Raw genomic sequence first — 18,177 nt, forward strand, 5'->3', positions numbered from 1 at the left:
GATTTTCAGGTAAGTTTTCATTTTCTTTTTTTGTAGGTGAGTGTTCCAATGCAGGTGGGCAAAAAAGAAAAGTGTTGAACAGCTGTTCAAAGCATCAACCTGTAAAACACTGCCGGCCAAGTATTTAAGCTTGATGGCAGAACATGGTTGTGAGTGGAGTGGGGCTGTAAATCTTATTTTATTTTTTTAGCGTGTGTTAAGTAATGTTAACATCTTTAACCGTTAACATCTTTCACAAATTGCAAATGGGGAATATGACTTGGCTGCAGCTCGGAAAAAAAAAAATGCAGTCGAAAGAGAGACACAACGTGAGGTGGTAGGGAAGAAAATTAGATTTATTTACTTACAAAAACATTAATCAGAAAAACATGTAGCTATCAGTAAGTCAGTGATGTAAAGCATGCATGTATGTGTGACTGTGTGTATGAAGAGAACGCAAGAGGAAAACACACGCTGTCGTCATGCAAGAGACAGAACCTGGAGAATCAGAACCACAGCAGGACGCTTTCATAGAATGGTGGACGCTGACCCAGGTGTGGCTCATTCAGCTGATGACGCCTCCCTTCAGCATCTGCTAAAACACTACAAGGAGAGCAACAGGGACACCTAGTGGACAGGTGGATTAATTACTTTGTCTCTTTTTCTCCTCCGCCTTTTAAAAAATTAAGTGATAGCACCAGTAAAAAAATCTGGTCTGTAATGTCTTTGGTGCCTGTCCTATTTTACATAGAAGGGCTATAGAAAACTGGATAAAATGGCACTGAAGGCCACCAATTCATTCCCAATGGAGTTCACTACCAAAGTGCGGCTTAACTGTTGTGATTATGTTAAGCTGCCCAGGATACATTGTTCTCCACAATAACCTGTATACTATGAATACTACCTTCACACCAAGATGGTGAGAAGATGGTGATTGACTTCAGGAAGAATTACACCGGTGAACATCCAGGGATACAAACATCAGGGTGTTCACCTCAACAATAAACTGGACTGATCTGACAACACAGATGTCCTGTACAAGAAGGGTCAAAGACATATTCAGGAGACTGAGGCCATTTGGAGCGTGCAGGACTGTCCCCTCCATAGAGGAAGTTGGGGGGAGAGGAGGATGTTAGCAGTTGACATCCATCATTAACAACTCCTTTGACTGAGAGGACTCCTTCTGTGTGAGACTCTGGGGGGCTTAAACAGCTCCTTCAGCAACAGACTGCTACTCCCATCACGTAAGAAGAAGCACTACCACAGCTCCTTCACTCAAACATCTTCATCTAAAACCATTATTAACTAAAATTATTGAAGGTCTAATTAAACACTTTGAGACTGAGAAGCTTATAAAGTCGACTTCATCAGGGTTGTGTTTTTATTTGAATAATATTCAGTTCACTTCAATCTGAATCTTAAAAGACAAGATTAAGACATTAATCCTGTTGGCGTATCCAGATCTGTTCTAAGGATTTGAGTTTTTTTTAAGTTGGTTATTGAAAAATTTAATCACTCTTCCTTTAACACGGATGAGTCAGTAGAAAGGAAGTAAGGCATCTTGTTTTGGCTCCTCAGTGGAGAATTATATCAGTAACGCGTTATGTTCTTTAATTTGGCTCTTTGGTAATCACACGTGAGTTAATTGTCCATTTTCTGACCAGTAGACTGAAGTGTAACACTGCTCTCTGCTGGTAGAAAGGCTCAACTGCAGCAGGATTTTGCTAAAACTTTATTTTATAATCTGTCTTCTTTAATCATTTTCATGTTATGTGATCTGTGAGTAAAACAAATAATAAAACACTACACCACTTTTTCTCATGTTACACTATGAAACAAATGCAAAACTGAACAGCCCAGATGGCAGATATTAAGAGAAATGGATGAAAACCAACAATATATTTACTGTTTTTTCAGACTATAACGTTATATTGTTGCACTCTTAAAATTGAATTAAAATTATTTGAACAAGTTTAATATTTTTCAAACGGTGGCTCTTATTTTTATTTCTGTGTCTGCAGAATTCACCACGCTGTGGGTAATTTCATTTCAGAACATTAAACGTGCTCACACCTGAAACCATTTTCTTCACGCTCATTTTCTCTTCTTCTCATGTTGCTTCAGCGAGGCTCCTTTATGAAGGAGAAACGCCTTTGGCTTATACAATTTTTTTTTTTTTTTTTTTAAACTTTGCTGGGAGAGCAGAAAAATTATTCTGTTCAGCACTTTTCCACATTCATCCTTTAACTGCAGTAGTTTGCCGTGTTTTTCCAATTAAATGCTAGATGAGTTATGGAAGCAAAAGCACGGTGACCCGAGCGCTGCAGGGTCTCAACCAACAGGGTATATTACTGGCACATCAAAAACATGTCTGATATGTGGTTAGTCATAAGTGTACATCACAGCTTCCTCAGTCAAATGCACATTTTTAAATTTAACTGCTTAGACCTACATTTTGAAAACTAGGCCATCACATGTACTGCAGCTGTTTTTACTATAGTTACTGCACGATCTGAGTCAGAGGATTCATATATTCAACTGAACTACCAGCATGGATACCACTGAAATTTATTTCAATAAGTGCTGTTTTCAGTCATGAGGAATGAAAAAGTCGATACACTTTCTATAAACATGTATTTTTCTTTATTAGCCAGAGGTAACCAGCTCAGACAAGGACTCCATATTGTTTAAGAACGTCTGTGTATTTTGCAATCTTGGACTCAACGTTCTTCTCTGCCACCTTAGTCAGCTTGTTCACTGTCTTTTTCTTGGCGTAGCGGAGCTTGGCCTTCTCCTTTCTCTTCTCCTCGAGGGTGGCTGTGATGGCCTGGTACTTCCAGCCGACCTCGTGTGCAAGACGGCCGAGGAGGGCGAACTGAGAGGCAGAGAGGAAATCAGTCAGTAAACGCATCGCCAGCAAACTTGAACGTTCAACATGTTTGTGACCAGCTTAAACTGAAGTCAAAATGTACTACAACACAACTAAACGGGACCGTTTTTGTCTTTAACATGTTTATATGGAGTTTTGTCTTTGAAGCTTCAACTTTTGAGGCACAACTCGTCCTCGACTTAACTCAGCAATCAGATCCGAAAGTTTGTCTCATCAATAGATGATCAGTTTCGGGATAAAGAGTTCATCACTGTCAAGTAAGAACTGTTGTGGCAACTAAATTGAAGCATTTTATTTGTCTGTAAGTGTTTCAGTCAGGTAAAACTCACTCAGCTCAATCAAATATTGAAGTCTCACCTTGCGAGTGGGCTTCAGACGCACAATCTTAAGAGCAGCTGGTACAACCATACGCTTCCTCTGTGGAACAAAAGCCAGAATCAGATAGAAGCAGCAAACAGCACTTCTACACGGTCATACAACAGCCTGTCTCAGATATTTTTTCTTTTCAAAGTAATTCAAACAAGGTAGGTACGATAATAAAGGTCATCACAGACAGCAAAGTTGAAGCCACGTTCATGGCTCAAACAGATTGTGGGTTTGATGCGGCTCTTGTGGCGTTCATCACCTTGTCATAGGGAGGGGGGATACCGTCGAACACCTTCAGTCTCTCCAGAGCAGCCTGGCCTCTCTTGGTTTTGTGGGGAAGCATACCTGGTTAGCAGAGAACACTTGTCAGTACAATACATTTCCGACTGGGACCCCGTTTCAGCTGAACCCAGTGTTTATTTGCCCAAGCACAAACGTTCATCCCTACTGAACTCAGCAATCAGATCCGAAAAGTTTGTCTCATCAATAGATGATCAGCTTCGGGATAAAGAGCTCATCATCGTCAAGCAAGGAACAACTTGTGCTTGGGTACCCAAGATTCAGATTTCAAATCAACGCTGCATCTTTGGCTAGATTCATATCCTCAGGACTTGCAACTAATGTGTCATCTGAAACAGATTTAAGCAAGCTAATGTTTACGTAATGCACGCAATTCACCCATCTGACAATTATGTGTCCAATAAACTGATTCCTGCTACACCCAATATAGGAATGTACCAGTATTTGAGTAATTTCATGGCCTGATGAAGAAATGCTGTAGATTTTGTCTTTAGTATACATCGTGTGCCTGTTTTAGGTTTGTAGCACTTCTAACTGCTGCACATTTTCCCTTCAGGGATCAACAAAGTACTCTTATCTAAATTTCCATGTTGTGCCACATTCTCACCCCTGACGGTCCTCCAGAAGATCCTGCTGGGAGCTCTGAAGTGGTACGGTCCACGAGACGGGTTGGTGTTCATCCTCTTGCGCAGGAAAGCCAGGTACTTCACTGCAGAGTGGCATTTGAACAGAATTACAAATATGTCTCGACACTTGGCGGTGGTAACCATTGCTTGAGTATGTCATGCTGATGTCTCAGATGGTAGTGCATGTAAAGTATTCTCATGGTCATTTAAAACTCGAAATATACAGAGTAAATCATCACCGACAAGCATGACATTTAAAAAAAAAAAACAAGCACAACTGAGCAGAAGTATACTTACGCTTGTTACGGTAGAAGTTGCCGGAGATGTTGATGCCTTCGCATCTCACGACCACCACTTTGTGACCTAAAAAAAAAGTACAGATTAAGTTTAATATCTGGGCATCAAATTAATCCATAATCATGCCAATTGATCGCTTATGTCCTGTCTCAGATGGTAGTGCATGAAGGTTTTCTCATGGTCGTTAAACTCAATCAAGGCAGATAGCTGATCATCATAGACAGACTTTGTTTGTGCATGTCTGAAAGGCCACATGGAAACAATTTTATATATTTTAAGCTTCAAATTCATATTTAAAAAAAACTCACCCAGCAGAACCTGTTTGGCCACAAGAGCAGCAAGCCGGCCGAGTAGATGGCCCCTGCCATCAAGCAGCAGAACCTTCAAGTTTTCAAAGAGATAATAAAGTTTAATTATCACATTTAAAATCAGATTAGTGTCAGCTTTACTATCAAATCTGCATGAAATCAGACGGGTGCTGCCTGTTTTATTCAGTCAGTCGCATTTCATTTAGACTAATGTTTAAAGGATTGCACACTTAAAAGCACCACTGTTAATAAAGGGCAGTGTTGCCTCCATTATCCTCCATTCATCTTCAGTACTTGTCTGCTTTAAAGGTTGATTGTTTTGTGTAGGTTATAGATATTTCTGTCTCATCTTTTTTTGCCTTTTCTACTTTTTTCTAATCCTGTAGTGTATGCTACACTTTCCTCTGCTGCTGTAACAAGTACATTTCCCCGTGGTGGGATGAATAAAATATAATCTGATCTAATAAGTTTAATTGTAACATTTTAAAATCAGATTAGTGTCGCTTTCCTATCAAATCTGCATGAAACCAGATGCTTCCTGTTTTATTCAATCCCTGAACGCTGCCGTCACATTTCATTTAGACTAATGTTTAAAAATGATAAATTACACGGACTGCACACTTAAAGAAACCAGTTAATTAATTAAAAAGTGGCAGAGTTGCCTCCATGAGCCCGGCACATGCCGATTAAACTATTAGCTTAGCATAAACGTCAAAGCACGCTGACACGTTAACTCATTGAAAACATGGATGTCCATAAAGGAACAAAACCCGTGATTTAAATATGTACAGACATCATTAGATTAAGACACGTGTGCCCGTTAGTCAGACTTACACACAACACGCGTTAAAGCTAGCGAGCTAACAGCACTGACTCGGCGGCTGCCATGATGTCCACTCAGCTGCAGGTTAGCCGCCTCAAACAGGCTTTAAAATCAACTCTTTAGACGAACATCGAACAAAACACCGACTCCAACAAGTTATCAGAGCTTCCCCCCGCGGTTTGACGGTAAGAGAGCGGCTCTAACTCGCAATTTAAAGCGAATAAAACAGGTTATGGCTCCGCAGCCGTTGCCCACCTTATTGAACCGGTCCGCCATGATGCGCGAAAAGAAAGACGCACGGGGCCGCCCGTGGTAAAAGGCAGGGGCAGGCGGAAGTGACGAGGTTTATATTTCTGTCTCGTGGGGAGGTGTTTTTAAATGTTACAGCGCCGCCCCGGTGTGGAGGGAGGAGTGCAGATATACGTGTGTGTATAAACATATATATATCGAGTTTTATTTATTATTATTTGTGTTGAATTGTGAATTCATGTTTTCGACTTGTGAGAGATTAATAATGCAGCATTCACCTTTTTATGAAGACATCCTGTTTTCTTTGTATAGCTTATATATTTTTGCATTTGTATTTATATTGTGGTTTTATACTATTACCTATATTAGGACCAGCACCTCATTGAAGCCCCCTGTAAGTTTGTTGTGCTTATAGTATGTCTGTTGTACAATGACAATAAAAGCTTTCTATTGTATTGTATTGTATTGTATTGTATTGTATTGTATTCTGTTCTATTCTATTCTATTCTATTCTATTCTAGTCTATTCTTCTATTAAACGTATCTCTTCATCTTCATATAAATATCATCATGTATGTCAAACTCAAAATAATTTGTAACTAAGACTGGGGAAAAACTATGTATGGATTCTCTGTGCTTCAAGACTGGACTAACAACTACTACTCCAGGACTCAGAGCCCTGTATTCTTTGCATGTCAGTTGGTTTGTGGTTGTTTGATGAAATGGAAATGTGTGTGGTGATATGCACCACTAAGGCATAGTATAAGAACCTCAACAAAAACACAGAGTGTCTATGCTTTTAGTCACTGCAGCTCCCATCTCTGGAAGAGTTTACCTGTAGATCTGAGAGACTCACCTCTGTAGACATCTTAAAGAAAAAACTCAAGACATATCTTTTAGTCTGGCTTTTATTTAAATTGCCTCATCATTGCTGAGCTTTTAAATCTTGATCATCCTCTTTGATGCTTCCCATCCCATGTTTATTCACCAGACTGGTTAACATTTTATTAGCTTCATTGTTGTAGTTTTATGTCTTGCTAATAATTGTTCTTAAACTTATTTTTGGCTTTTATTTAAAAACATTTAAAATATTTAAAAAGTTTATGTATGTCCAAAGTTTATTTATGTAGCATCTATTTTTGCTAGATTCACTTCATTGTTGTTTTTTTTCTGTTTTTATTTGCTCTGTGAATCACTTTGGGCTGCGTGTTTGCATGAAAGGTTTTACATAAATAAAGAAAGTTTGAGTTTAATATCAACTGACAGGATGAGGGCCTTAAAGAGCACAATAATACATGTACACAAAATGTTTTTAAACCCAAGACTGTGTCAGAATGTATTCCTGCATATTTCCAATGTCAGTGGTTCTGTGTACCTTCTTAGGTAATATTCTTATCTTTTCATATTAAAGATATGAAGACTGCAACTAATGATTATTCACTTCATCAGTTAATAAACCAGTGATTCTTTTGATGGATCACAGCACTCAAAGAGTTACTGATGCCATTATACAAATTTATTTACACATGACACAAGCATATAAGTTGATGTTGTCATATTTATTTCTGTTTCCACTTTGGCTTTTTGTCTGCAACATACAGCACACTGATCTACTACAAAGGAGGAGAAAGGGTTCAAAAAAGTTGTACCATAGTAGTTGTGTCACAGCATGCCATGGAAACAATAACCATTTAATGAACGTTTTTTAATAACTTTCAAGCATTTACAGAACAATCACTCACACATTCATGACTGGCCCGGTGATACAAGTGCATGCAGAAATCTGAGTAATTATTAAAAGCTGTTTGGCTGGGTCTGTGAGAAAAAGACGGGTTTCACTCAGTCATCGTGCTTCAGCTTCCTGATCTTTCCCTTGTGGCGGTCAATCTCGCGCTGCAGACGCTCAATCTCCTTTTTGTGGTGGTCGATTTCCTCCTGGTGATGCTGCTTCAATGCAGCCAGCTGTTCTTGCTCCTTACGCCTTGTGTGGAGAGAGAATAGACAAAGAGACACAAACAGATACATTAGAGCAGTGATTAAAAAAAAGAAAAAGGGAAAACAATCCACATTTGGTTGCTCTAAAAGAAAGAAATCCTACTTGAAATACATCTCCTCCTCAGCAGCCTGCTTCTTTCCCATGGCTCCACCTGCCTCTCTGATGGACCCTCCACCTCCACCACCTTTACCTGCACCTTTACCCAGCTCACCCAGCTTGTGGGGTGGGCGGGGGAGCAGTCACAAGAGAAATGTTTAGTATACACAAAATACAGACACAAATAAGAGTCAGCGAGATAAAATGAGTTTATTTATTTATTATAAAGACTTGTTGATCTCTTGTGATATTAAAGTCAAAGGCACGCTGTGAAAATGACCCTAATCTGAAGGTCAAGACTGAGTTTATTTTGACAGAGGAGGGGAAAGGTCTTCTTTGTTCGCTGGGTGATAATAAAGGGAACAGACCAGAAAATGTTTGTGTAACAACAAAGCAACCAAAACCTGAGAGGACAAACCAACTCATATGACTGTATTCTGAATAAGGTGGTTTAACAGGCAACCACTGGTATTTAATTTAGAAAAAAAAATGATATGATTAATAAATCCCTGCTAATTAATTGCTATAAATCTGTCCCCCTGATCACCACCAATTCCTACAGACTTACACTGATGTCACAAACAGTTGTTAATCTAACAACTGCTCATGAAGGCTGTCAGCTGTTCAATTATTGAGCCAATTCATCAGAAATGATTCACAAGCAACAACCAAAACGCTTACAGACGACAGTGTTTACGTGTTTTTCACACGTCTTTTACCTGGTCGGATGACATTCTCAGCTGTGAGGCGACAAAGCTCCTGATGTTGGGCCTCAGAAACCTCGCCATGCTTGCTCCTGACGTGCGGACACAAACACTGACAGCCTTGCGCTGCCCTTGTCCTCCAAATACGCCACAGGACGGCGCCATTATGAGGCGGACAGGCGGGGGGAGGAGGAGACGGAGGAGGCGGTGTAACGAGAAACCCGCGTTAATGGTGATTCATTTATTGATGCATTATCACGGCACGATAAGACATTTGATTTAAAATACGTTAATGTGTAGTTCAATATGGTGTAAGTAAAAATAGAGTGTCTGCTTTTAGAATGGTATAGTCTCAAACACAGACAGCGTGACACCGCACGTTTTCTACGTACCTGCTGACCACACGGTGACATCAGTTTGTTATTGAGTTAATACAACACATATTTATTATTATTTACCATACTACATATCATTTTTATCTTACACTATATATACATCTTATTATTTATTATACTATATTATATAATATATGATATATATATATATATATAATCTATAATATATATATAGTATATATATATATATTTAGTGTTAGTTTATTTACAACAACATATGACGTATACCTACACTATATATAAATTATTATTTATTAATATATATTATATATATATAATATATATATATATATTATATATATTATATATATATATATATATATAATTACCATACTACATACTTATTACCTTACACTATATATAACACTTTATATTTATTATACTATATATTATCTTATTATTATTAATTATTATTATTATGTTTATTATTATTATTATTATTATTATTTACCATACTACATATACACAGTTATTATTTATTATATTATACACTGTTGTTCATAAAGTTTTAAAAATTATTTTGTTTTTTTAAACACATTCCTCTTTTTCTTCCTATTTATACACATCAGGTTAATATGTGCACTGTGATATGTTTGGAAGAGATTGACCGAATAAAGTTTTCTATCAAGAATAAATCACATTCATCATTCATTTCATGAGAAGAGGTAAAAAAAAATGTTTTATTCCAAATTCATGGGCAACAGTGTACATTTGTTATTATTTATTATCAGATCAAATCAAATCAGATTTTATTTGTATAGCCCAAAGTCACAAAGTACATTTGCCTCAGAGGGCTTTACAATCTGTACAGGGAGTGACACCCTCTGTCCTTAGACCCTCGGTTCGAGTGAGGAAAAACTTGCCCACAAAAAAACATTTTAACAGGGAAAAAAGGTGGAAGAAACCTCAGGAAGAGCCACAGAGGAGGGATCCCTCTCCCAGGACGGACAGACGTGCAATAGATGTCATGTGTACAGAACAAATCAACACAAACATATTGTACAATTACAATGAATGATAAAATGACAATGAGTTACAATGAATGATACAATGATTACAGTAGCAGTGGAACCTGTGATAGAGATAGAGAGACACAGATGCACAGCAGCAGCAGCAAATCATCAACTAACTATAAACTGTAATGGAGATATGGTAGCAATGATGACAATAGTAATATGTGTGGACGTAATAGTATCCTATTATATACATATTATTATACCAAGAAGATTTTACCATGTAATAATTTTCTTATTTCTTAGAGGGATTTGAGCTATATATCAAAACTATTAAACCTGTTTAAATATTACATTTATTAAATGAAATATTGTCTGTAACACGTCATATGTTTCTTTATTAGATATAAACAATACACAGACTGCTGTAACTTTATTTATATAGCACCTTTAAACATAGAGTTTACAAAGTGCTTTGACCCTCAGGCACATACAGAAAACAGCAACAGAGAGCCAGGCACTGAGGTCAAACAAAAGCAAGACAGAGGAAGAACAGCAACAAGAGACAAAGCATTTGACATTCTGTAAATCTGTATGTTAGTCTGATGAGTCCAAATTTGAGATTTGTTCTATTTTGTTCTTTGTGAGAGGCAGAAAAGGTCAGCGGATGGTTTCTACATGTGGTGGAGGTGTGAAGACATGTGGGTGCTTTGTTGGTGATTTATTTTAAAATTCAAAGCACACCAACATATCTGCTCTATGCATCTTCTTCAGTGTTAATTTACAGTGTAGAAAAAACAACAATGACGTTGTGTCGTTAAAATCAGTAAAAAGCCTAGCTGCTGTATTCTGGACTAGTTGGAAGAGAGTTTTAGTCCTAAGCAAACCTGTACATGCACAAATTATCCATCAATAAAGAGTAATATTGCATGTTACAGAATTGTTGCTACAATCAAACTAAAACTCCTCTATTACTACAAATTGTCACTGTCAGACCTAATGATGCAGCCATGCTCCATCATGCTTAGAAACACAGGCATACTTTATTTTTTAACTATAATAAACTATAATTTAAAAATAATAATAATAATAAAACCAACTGCAAGAAATGCTTTGAAGGATTTTATTCAATGCTGCAAAGAAAGTACACAGTCCCCTCGTTGAACAAACCAAGCACTGGCTTATGTGGTGAAAGGAATCCCGCAGACTCCCTTTCCTCAAGTCTCCCTATAAATACTTCTCTTGCCAGGCAACTCTGGGCTCACTCCGTCCCAAAAAGAAACTAAGAAATACAGTATCAACTTAAAATTTCAATTGCCACTATTCACATCACACAATTACTCGTCAAAGTTACATATGTACAAGTATGGTTGGAACCTTGTTGGCAAGCAAGTGCTTTAGAAAAAAGTAAAACAAGACCCCGCTCCCCGAATGTAAAAAATGAAAATCACAAGTCTAACCTAAATGCAAATGATTTTCTGCACTGCTCTGTTCATAATCGGAATATCTGAACAAAAACAGATAAAGGCCCTCACATTTTTTCCCCCACTGTGATAAAGCATTTACATAGTTCCTCTTGCAACAACTGAGAATTTGAGATTGAGACTACATGAAGGTTTTTACTCTTGAGTTTGCCCGGTCATTTTTCTAAAGTAGCAACAGTTGCACCCGAGAGACAAATCTAAATCTGGCCTGTGTATCTGCAAAAAGCATTGTCATGAGAACACAAGAAGTTTTTTTTAATCTACAATAAATAAAACTGTAGAATTAAATGCTTTATGACTTTGATAACAAATATTGGTATTTAACAGCTGGATGTCATGTATGCATCACAACAGAAACAGTTCTTTAAAGTGTGGAATGACACGTTGTCTTTGCTACGTTTCTTTAGAACAAAGTTATAATCAAATTATACAGAAATAAAATAATTAAAAAACTAAACCTTCAGGTACATCTGTGCTCCGACAACAGCTTTTGCTCAACACACATTGCCCAGAAGTGTTGCTCTCAGCAACTGTATATTAGGTGTCTCTAGAGAAAGAGCGGAGGCTTCAATTCAGGCTGACTTTGTGCTGGTATGTTTTGGTTTTGTTTAAAACAAAGTTTCAAAGGGAACAAAATAAAAAGTATGGCAAGTAAAGAAATTAATAAAACAAGATTAGGGGGGGTGGATAGGTAGAAAAAGACCAGGGTGCATCATAGGGCCAGGAGCGGTCTGCGGAGACCCTTAAGAGGAGGCAGCGGTCGCCGCTCCCCCTTCCAGCCCCGTCAGTCCTGCTTGGCGTTCCCGAGTGCTCTGAGGCGCTCCAGGAGGGGAGGGTGGGAATAGTGCCACATGGAGAACAACCAGTCAGCCACGGGGAAGCCCAGGTTGTCCTTGTTGAGCTTGATAAGAGCAGAGTAGAGCTCGGAGGCTTTGCCCATGCCGCGTGCAAAGGCATCTGCCTGGAACTCAAACCTGCGACTCAGGACTGTCAGACAGAAGGACAGCAGCTGGAAAGACAAAATATCAGAATCAGAAACAGCTCAAACACCAACGGAAACTATATTTATCAATACTCACACTCACCTCATTGTACGGGGAGAAGATGAACTGGAAGATAATCATCAAGCCTATTAATGTGGGTTGACTGTCGTCGAAGCCAAAAGCTACAAACAGCTCCTTACGTCCAATCAGAACAGCAAACAGGGAGAAGCACAAGAAGGAGTTCATCTGCAGAAAGAACAGAGTCAGCAGATGTTACGTGAGCACCAGCTTCACCATTCAATTGCGTAATCACTGACATTCACTGACAGGAGAAATTCTTAATGGACACAATGATTCAGCACCTGACTGATGACGATATTCTTGACAGTGTGGCCAAGCTTCCAGTGGCCAAGCTCATGACCCAGGACTGCAAGGATCTCTGGGTTGTTGCATCCTTGTTTCTTGTTCTACAATAAAAACAAATCAATATATTAAGGTTACAGTAGACATGTTTACTTAAAATGTTGTCAAGCCATTATGAAGATGAATCTTGGATAGATAAACACCATCAAGGAAAACCTATAAATCTATTTATGTTGACAAACTTTAAAACTACGTGAATGTCTGTAAGGATCCTTGTTTTTTTTGTGTTTTTTTAGAGCAATAAGAACTTTTGTGAATAAAGTTTATGGCTCTGTAACCTTGGGCTTGGCTTTTGATTCACTGGATGTGTCTTCGCTCTCTGGCTGCTCCGGCTGTGGCTCTCCAGACTTGTTCAGAGGCGAGTAGTCTTCCAGGAGAGTGTCAAACAGCACAATGCGTTTGTTCTTAAAGAACCCGTAGAAGTACGCGTTGCTGTGTGATGACCGCTTGGAACCTGGAAAAAATGTTTAAAAGAATGAAAGGGTAAATTCTCAAAATATCTCTAAAAATGTAAAATATTTCTAATGTAATAATGGCAGGAAGTCAAAGAAAAACAAGAAACGTTGAGTATTCTGGATTTCTTTACCTTCAACTACATAAACTTTAGTGAGGGGGAAGCTTATGCTCTTTGCCATAGTCTCAATATCTGTCTTCAGCTCTCCTTCTGGTAAAGGAGTGAACTTGTCAAACAGGGGAGCAATGTAGTCAGCGTAGATTGTTACAAGTACCTGAGAACACAAGAGGAGAGGAGACACGTCATGACGACAACGAGCTAAAGTGTAACTACAGACTGTTTCCTTTCTACACAGAGATACATTTTCTCATTATTTAACAAAGCGAATGCCGCACTAACCAGAGAAACTGCGAGGGTAAAGAGCCAGGCGTAGATGAAAAAGTAGTCCCCACCAATCTTGATGATGTACAGGAGCAGGGAGGTGACGGGCAACAGGATACACTGGGTCACAACAAACTTCTTTACAGCGTCCTTAAGGAAGAACCCAATCGTCTGAGAGGAAGACAAGACATTAATATATGTGGAGAGGGATTGGATGTGTGGGCATGTAAACGCACGACTAAACTAGTGATCTTTAGTATCAAAACTAGACTTCTAATGTGGCTGTACAAAGTTTGTAGTTTACATCTTCACAGAGTTAGCATGAATTAATCTTTACTGTCCATGCATGCTTATTATTTATTTATGGATTATTGATAGGAACAGATACACCGAACAAACTGAAACTGTTTATAGTGGATGCTTAAATCCACCACATCCCTAGAAGGGTTTTTATGAAACTCAGAGATTGAAACAGTAAGGAAAAATGTAGACTGAATACAGAAAGATACAATAAAGAATGCATTTAAAAATTAGACATGAGTACAAGTCTGTTGCTGAAATAACCAGAATTTGGTAGCTCTCTTAAAAGTGGTGAAGTTTGTGGCCAATTTCAAGTGATCGGTTAACTCCAGGACTTTCAAATAGCTACTTATAAACACACGACTTCCACTGCAGCTTTTAGGCACATAAGAGGATGACAGTCATTGCTCAATTTAATCTCATCACAGCTGCTGATCTTCCTGAGGAAGGAAACTACAAAACATTTAAGATGCGACAGACATTTCAGGCCCCGCAGAGGCTGAGCGCTGTTTTAGTCAGTGTACCTGCTGATTAAAGCCGTGCTTTTCTTCAATGATAAATGTGCTGTACAAACTCCAGGGAAGTCCGGTCACGGCGCTGAACAGCGTGGCGAGCGTCAGAAACACCAGCGACTGGGTGATCTCGTACTCTGAACCAAATCCAAAGCGACTTGTCACAGAACCAGCGACGGCCCACAGAAACGGGATTCCACCCAGGAGCAGAATCAACTAAAATTTTGAGCACAACACAAGCTTGGCTTTAACAATTTTTTTTACATATCAGATCAAACATATGGCACGAACATACAAAGTGAAACATCTCCCTCACCGTCCCTTCAGTCTCAGAATAGAGTCCAGACCAAAAGCTGAAGTTGCTTTTATCCAGCTGATAAAGACGGGACTTCTCAAATGTGTCCGAATCCATGATCTTCCCCAGTTCCTGAGGCACATGTGTTGTTGATCTGTATATCCTCCTCTGTGGGGATGAAAGAGATCAGCATCGATGTTATTTCTTACCTCGCTACAGTTTCATAGATTTGACTTATATGAATTCAAACAGTCAACTATTGGACAACAAACAACAATTTGACTTTATCTGAAACTGTACTCGCTCTGTTCATGCACTCATTTGCACTTTTTTTAAAAACCAGCCTGCCACAATATCCTGTTTCTAGGTTGGGATATAGATTTGATCTCAGCAAAGAGAGATGCCACCTCACTGTGATGAATTACAAAACTTGCTAAGAGAAGGCATACTCGATTACAGGGAGGCTTTATTTGTTATACATGCCCGTTGTTTTTTTTTTGACATTTTGTCCACTGCATCCCAACACTTATTTAATATACATTTGTTTTTAAGTATTTTTAAAAAAGGGAAATCTTGCTTGTTTTTAATTTCACCAAGTAAAAATACCTATTTGCAACACTTTATCTTGTGTAAACATTAGTGCAGGTCCATAAATTATATAAATTCAAGGTGTACAAAATGAATCTGCATATGTTGTGCTCTGTTAAATTGACTTCCATCGCTCTTTGGTGCATTACATTAAAACAAACTCATTATACACTGCCAATTTGCTGTATACACTTTTGTACATATATTTTATTCTCTATTGCTATTTTGATATTTTATTATGTACAGTTTGTTCTTTATATTCTTATGTTGTCACTGTGTGTAATGCTGCTGCTATAATTTCCCAGCTTGGGATAAATAAAGTCTGTCTATAATGAATTAATGTGATTTCAGGTCTGTGTTTCCTGCAGTGAGCAGAAACTGATTTAACTCACCTGTCTGTAAGAAAGGTAAGCCTCCCACAGATACACTGTCCACGAAAAGCCCAGCACAGCATAAAAGATGAGCTGCTCCACCGGCAGGTCGGACACAGGCTGCAGCATCGTGTCTGTGTTTTGGTTGTTTGCTGCAGGAAAGATTAGCTCAGCAGGGTAACGCTACCTCAGCCTGACCGGGAGGTTTAGGCCAGCGGATACTTGGCTCACACAGACAGACAGACGCCGTTAACGGAGGACTGTTCCCGCGTTAAACCGACAGACACTAACTACAAATGTTTCCTGTGAAATCTTCGCATCCCTGAGTCCAACAAGGCTTTTACAGCTAACGCTCCATTCATGCGGCGAGGTGTGGCGACAAACTCTACCCCGACGGAAACAGCTGCTATAACATTTGGTTCCGCACTATCATTTCTTTTTTTAAATTTAAAGTCCATGTAAAGGCAATTTTAAAATATTTATTTCAAAATACATTAAATAGGTCGGAAAATGTTTGCTGGAAACATGTGAAAAGACTTAAAGTTCTGTTTTTTTAGTGCAAGGTTTTTTGTGGGCGGTCCTAAAAAGGGTGGCTCGATGACACGCTGAGGCCACCCCTGCACCCTGGGCTCCATGACAAAAAAATCAAATTGGTCTCCCTCTGCGCAGTTATCGTCACCACATCTCTAGGACCTAACTATCCCATCAAAAGCTTTACATAACTCTAATTAAAGGCTTGCAACTGTGTTGCGTCTTGTAGTTTGATTGTGATTTGTACATGCATGCAAGTCTGCATACAGTATGCAGTGCAGTTCACTATTTGATGCAAGATTAAAAGCCACCATAAAAATGTGCTAAAGGCCATTTTTTGTTGAACTTTTACTGCCCAAAACACGTAAAAACAAAGAGATAATTAATTTCATTATTATATTTGAAATATATATACTCAGTGATGATGGTTTAATAATTTTATATTGGTGTTTACCTATTTTCTGGGGCCTATTTTTTGGGGGCCCCTGTCAGTCGTGGGCCCTTGGAATTGTCCTAACTTTTCCCCCCTATATGGCACCCCTGGCCCTAGCAGAGAGAGAGAGAGAGAGTAATTCATCTCACTCAGAGTGTTTCAAAGTTCAAAGTCATGTCATTTTCTGAACTCATCTGACACGTTTAAGTCAAAATGGCTGCTTGACTGCTCCCATGAGTGGCTTTAACTCAAAATACATTTCAAAATACATTAAACGTGTTGGAAAATAGTTGCTAGAAACATGTGAAAAGACTTTGAACTGAAATGTGGAGTTAGAGGTTAAAACATCAATATTCACTCAATACTGATGGGAACAAATAGCATGGTGTACATGTCAAACATGTAATATGTTGTTACTAGGTGTAGGAGCACTGCCACAGATTTTGGGCCCCAAAGGAAAGTTATCACATTGGACTCCACCACCACCACCACCACCACCACAGGACCTGCACATCAACCCTGCACAATTGCTGTAACCACACCCATCTTTGCAGGCTTCTCTTGTAGTCCAGTATTTACTGTATTATATTCACTGACAGTGAGCTGTGAAATGAAATGATAGAACACTGCAGACATGTATGCAACACTCACTGTTTGATGCAAGACAGATACCGTCTGTATGAAATGTGCTGAAGGTCATCCTTCTAAATGATTGAATTCTTGAATGGAAAATTCTCTTAACATTAATGGATATCTTAAAATAAATAGAGTTTAAAGTCCTTGTAAAGGCAATTCTGTGATTTCTTTCAATATACATGTCGGACCAACTCCGTAGCCAGAACCGGCGCTGCCCTTGGTAGAAAGAGAGAGAGAGAGAGAGATTAATTCATCTCACTCAGAGCGTTCAAAGTTCAAAGTCATGTCATGATCTCATCTGACACATTTCAAAATGGCTTCAACGCATTCAGCGGATACGCCCCCACAGTCCTGGAGCTGAAAATACTGCTCATTTTTATCTGATTTTGACACCTAATTTCATAAACTTCATAAATTTGGCTGGGTGGTTAATAACACTCTGATCTCAGAACACATTTATTCTTACTTACACGGACTAAAAACGTATCGAAGCCAAAGAACAAATTAGTAATTTAGCCGCGCATCTTAATACGAACTCATAGGGCCAGATACACCTCGCATATGTTTTGTTTCAAAGATTTAGGAGACTCATTGTGTTTTGTTGCCTTCAAATGAGCCCTTTATTTCTACAGAAAGAGTGGGTGTGCTTACATGAGTGAGCCATCAAATAAATGTTTTTTAATGGCAAATGCAGAAGTAGAGCAAATACCCTAGCTTCCTGGTAAAAAGGGAAATAAAAACTCATTTGGTTTTGAGAGAAAGTCAATGCCCCTCAAACTCCTACAAAACCATTATTGCTGAAGAC

The 18,177-nt window shown here is 38.7% G+C and overlaps 3 protein-coding genes and 5 non-coding genes across 8 annotated transcripts; all 8 read right to left on the reverse strand.

The window, feature by feature from the left end:
• Positions 1-2,599: 2,599 nt before the first annotated feature.
• Positions 2,600-5,945, reverse strand: rpl13a (ribosomal protein L13a). Its single transcript, XM_019279071.2, has 7 exons — positions 5,845-5,945; positions 4,767-4,839; positions 4,459-4,524; positions 4,143-4,244; positions 3,495-3,580; positions 3,227-3,286; positions 2,600-2,854 (listed from the first exon to the last, which is right to left on the reverse strand). The coding sequence occupies exons 1-7, from the start codon at positions 5,863-5,865 to the stop codon at positions 2,645-2,647; spliced, it is 618 nt and encodes a 205-aa protein (XP_019134616.1). The 5' UTR covers positions 5,866-5,945; the 3' UTR covers positions 2,600-2,644.
• Positions 3,051-3,125, reverse strand: LOC113744649 (small nucleolar RNA SNORD50). The gene has a single exon (XR_003461706.1). It is a non-coding gene; the product is annotated as a small nucleolar RNA SNORD50 (small nucleolar RNA).
• Positions 3,351-3,426, reverse strand: LOC113744648 (small nucleolar RNA SNORD34). Its single transcript, XR_003461705.1, has one exon. It is a non-coding gene; the product is annotated as a small nucleolar RNA SNORD34 (small nucleolar RNA).
• On the reverse strand, positions 3,686-3,761 carry LOC113744650 (small nucleolar RNA SNORD50). The gene has a single exon (XR_003461707.1). It is a non-coding gene; the product is annotated as a small nucleolar RNA SNORD50 (small nucleolar RNA).
• On the reverse strand, positions 4,325-4,407 carry LOC113744645 (small nucleolar RNA Z195/SNORD33/SNORD32 family). Its single transcript, XR_003461703.1, has one exon. It is a non-coding gene; the product is annotated as a small nucleolar RNA Z195/SNORD33/SNORD32 family (small nucleolar RNA).
• Positions 4,602-4,683, reverse strand: LOC113744644 (small nucleolar RNA Z195/SNORD33/SNORD32 family). The gene has a single exon (XR_003461702.1). It is a non-coding gene; the product is annotated as a small nucleolar RNA Z195/SNORD33/SNORD32 family (small nucleolar RNA).
• Positions 5,946-7,377: 1,432 nt separating the features above from the next.
• Positions 7,378-8,813, reverse strand: atp5if1b (ATP synthase inhibitory factor subunit 1b). The gene is made up of 3 exons (XM_010734922.2): positions 8,649-8,813; positions 7,936-8,048; positions 7,378-7,818 (listed from the first exon to the last, which is right to left on the reverse strand). The coding sequence occupies exons 1-3, from the start codon at positions 8,796-8,798 to the stop codon at positions 7,677-7,679; spliced, it is 405 nt and encodes a 134-aa protein (XP_010733224.1). The 5' UTR covers positions 8,799-8,813; the 3' UTR covers positions 7,378-7,676.
• Positions 8,814-11,090: 2,277 nt separating this feature from the next.
• zmpste24 (zinc metallopeptidase, STE24 homolog) lies at positions 11,091-16,180 on the reverse strand. The gene is made up of 9 exons (XM_019278992.2): positions 15,794-16,180; positions 14,835-14,981; positions 14,531-14,734; positions 13,725-13,877; positions 13,458-13,599; positions 13,150-13,325; positions 12,811-12,915; positions 12,551-12,694; positions 11,091-12,474 (listed from the first exon to the last, which is right to left on the reverse strand). Exons 1-9 carry the CDS (start codon positions 15,899-15,901, stop codon positions 12,250-12,252), a joined length of 1,404 nt encoding a protein of 467 aa, XP_019134537.1. The 5' UTR covers positions 15,902-16,180; the 3' UTR covers positions 11,091-12,249.
• Positions 16,181-18,177: the final 1,997 nt, after the last annotated feature.

Source organism: Larimichthys crocea, chromosome XXIV (assembly GCF_000972845.2).
Source record: "Larimichthys crocea isolate SSNF chromosome XXIV, L_crocea_2.0, whole genome shotgun sequence".
Taxonomy (NCBI): domain Eukaryota; kingdom Metazoa; phylum Chordata; class Actinopteri; family Sciaenidae; genus Larimichthys; species Larimichthys crocea.

Excerpts from the sequence above, each read along its gene's own strand:
- rpl13a (XM_019279071.2), bottom strand. The coding sequence starts at position 5,865 with ATGGCGGACCGGTTCAATAAG. Across the intron at positions 4,840-5,844 it reads TGGCGGACCGGTTCAATAAG|GTTCTGCTGCTTGATGGCAG; the intron begins GTGGGCAACGGC and ends GAAAACTTGAAG. Across the intron at positions 3,287-3,494 it reads TCCCCCCTCCCTATGACAAG|AGGAAGCGTATGGTTGTACC; the intron begins GTGATGAACGCC and ends TTTGTTCCACAG.
- atp5if1b (XM_010734922.2), bottom strand. The coding sequence starts at position 8,798 with ATGGCGCCGTCCTGTGGCGTATTTGGAGGACAAGGGCAGCGCAAGGCT. Across the intron at positions 8,049-8,648 it reads TGAGAATGTCATCCGACCAG|CTGGGTGAGCTGGGTAAAGG; the intron begins GTAAAAGACGTG and ends CCACCCCACAAG. Across the intron at positions 7,819-7,935 it reads GAGGAGGAGATGTATTTCAA|GCGTAAGGAGCAAGAACAGC; the intron begins GTAGGATTTCTT and ends TCTCCACACAAG.
- zmpste24 (XM_019278992.2), bottom strand. The coding sequence starts at position 15,901 with ATGCTGCAGCCTGTGTCCGACCTGCCGGTGGAGCAGCTCATCTTTTAT. Across the intron at positions 13,600-13,724 it reads TTACCCTCGCAGTTTCTCTG|GTACTTGTAACAATCTACGC; the intron begins GTTAGTGCGGCA and ends TTGTGTTCTCAG. Across the intron at positions 13,326-13,457 it reads TAAAGTTTATGTAGTTGAAG|GTTCCAAGCGGTCATCACAC; the intron begins GTAAAGAAATCC and ends CATTTTTTCCAG.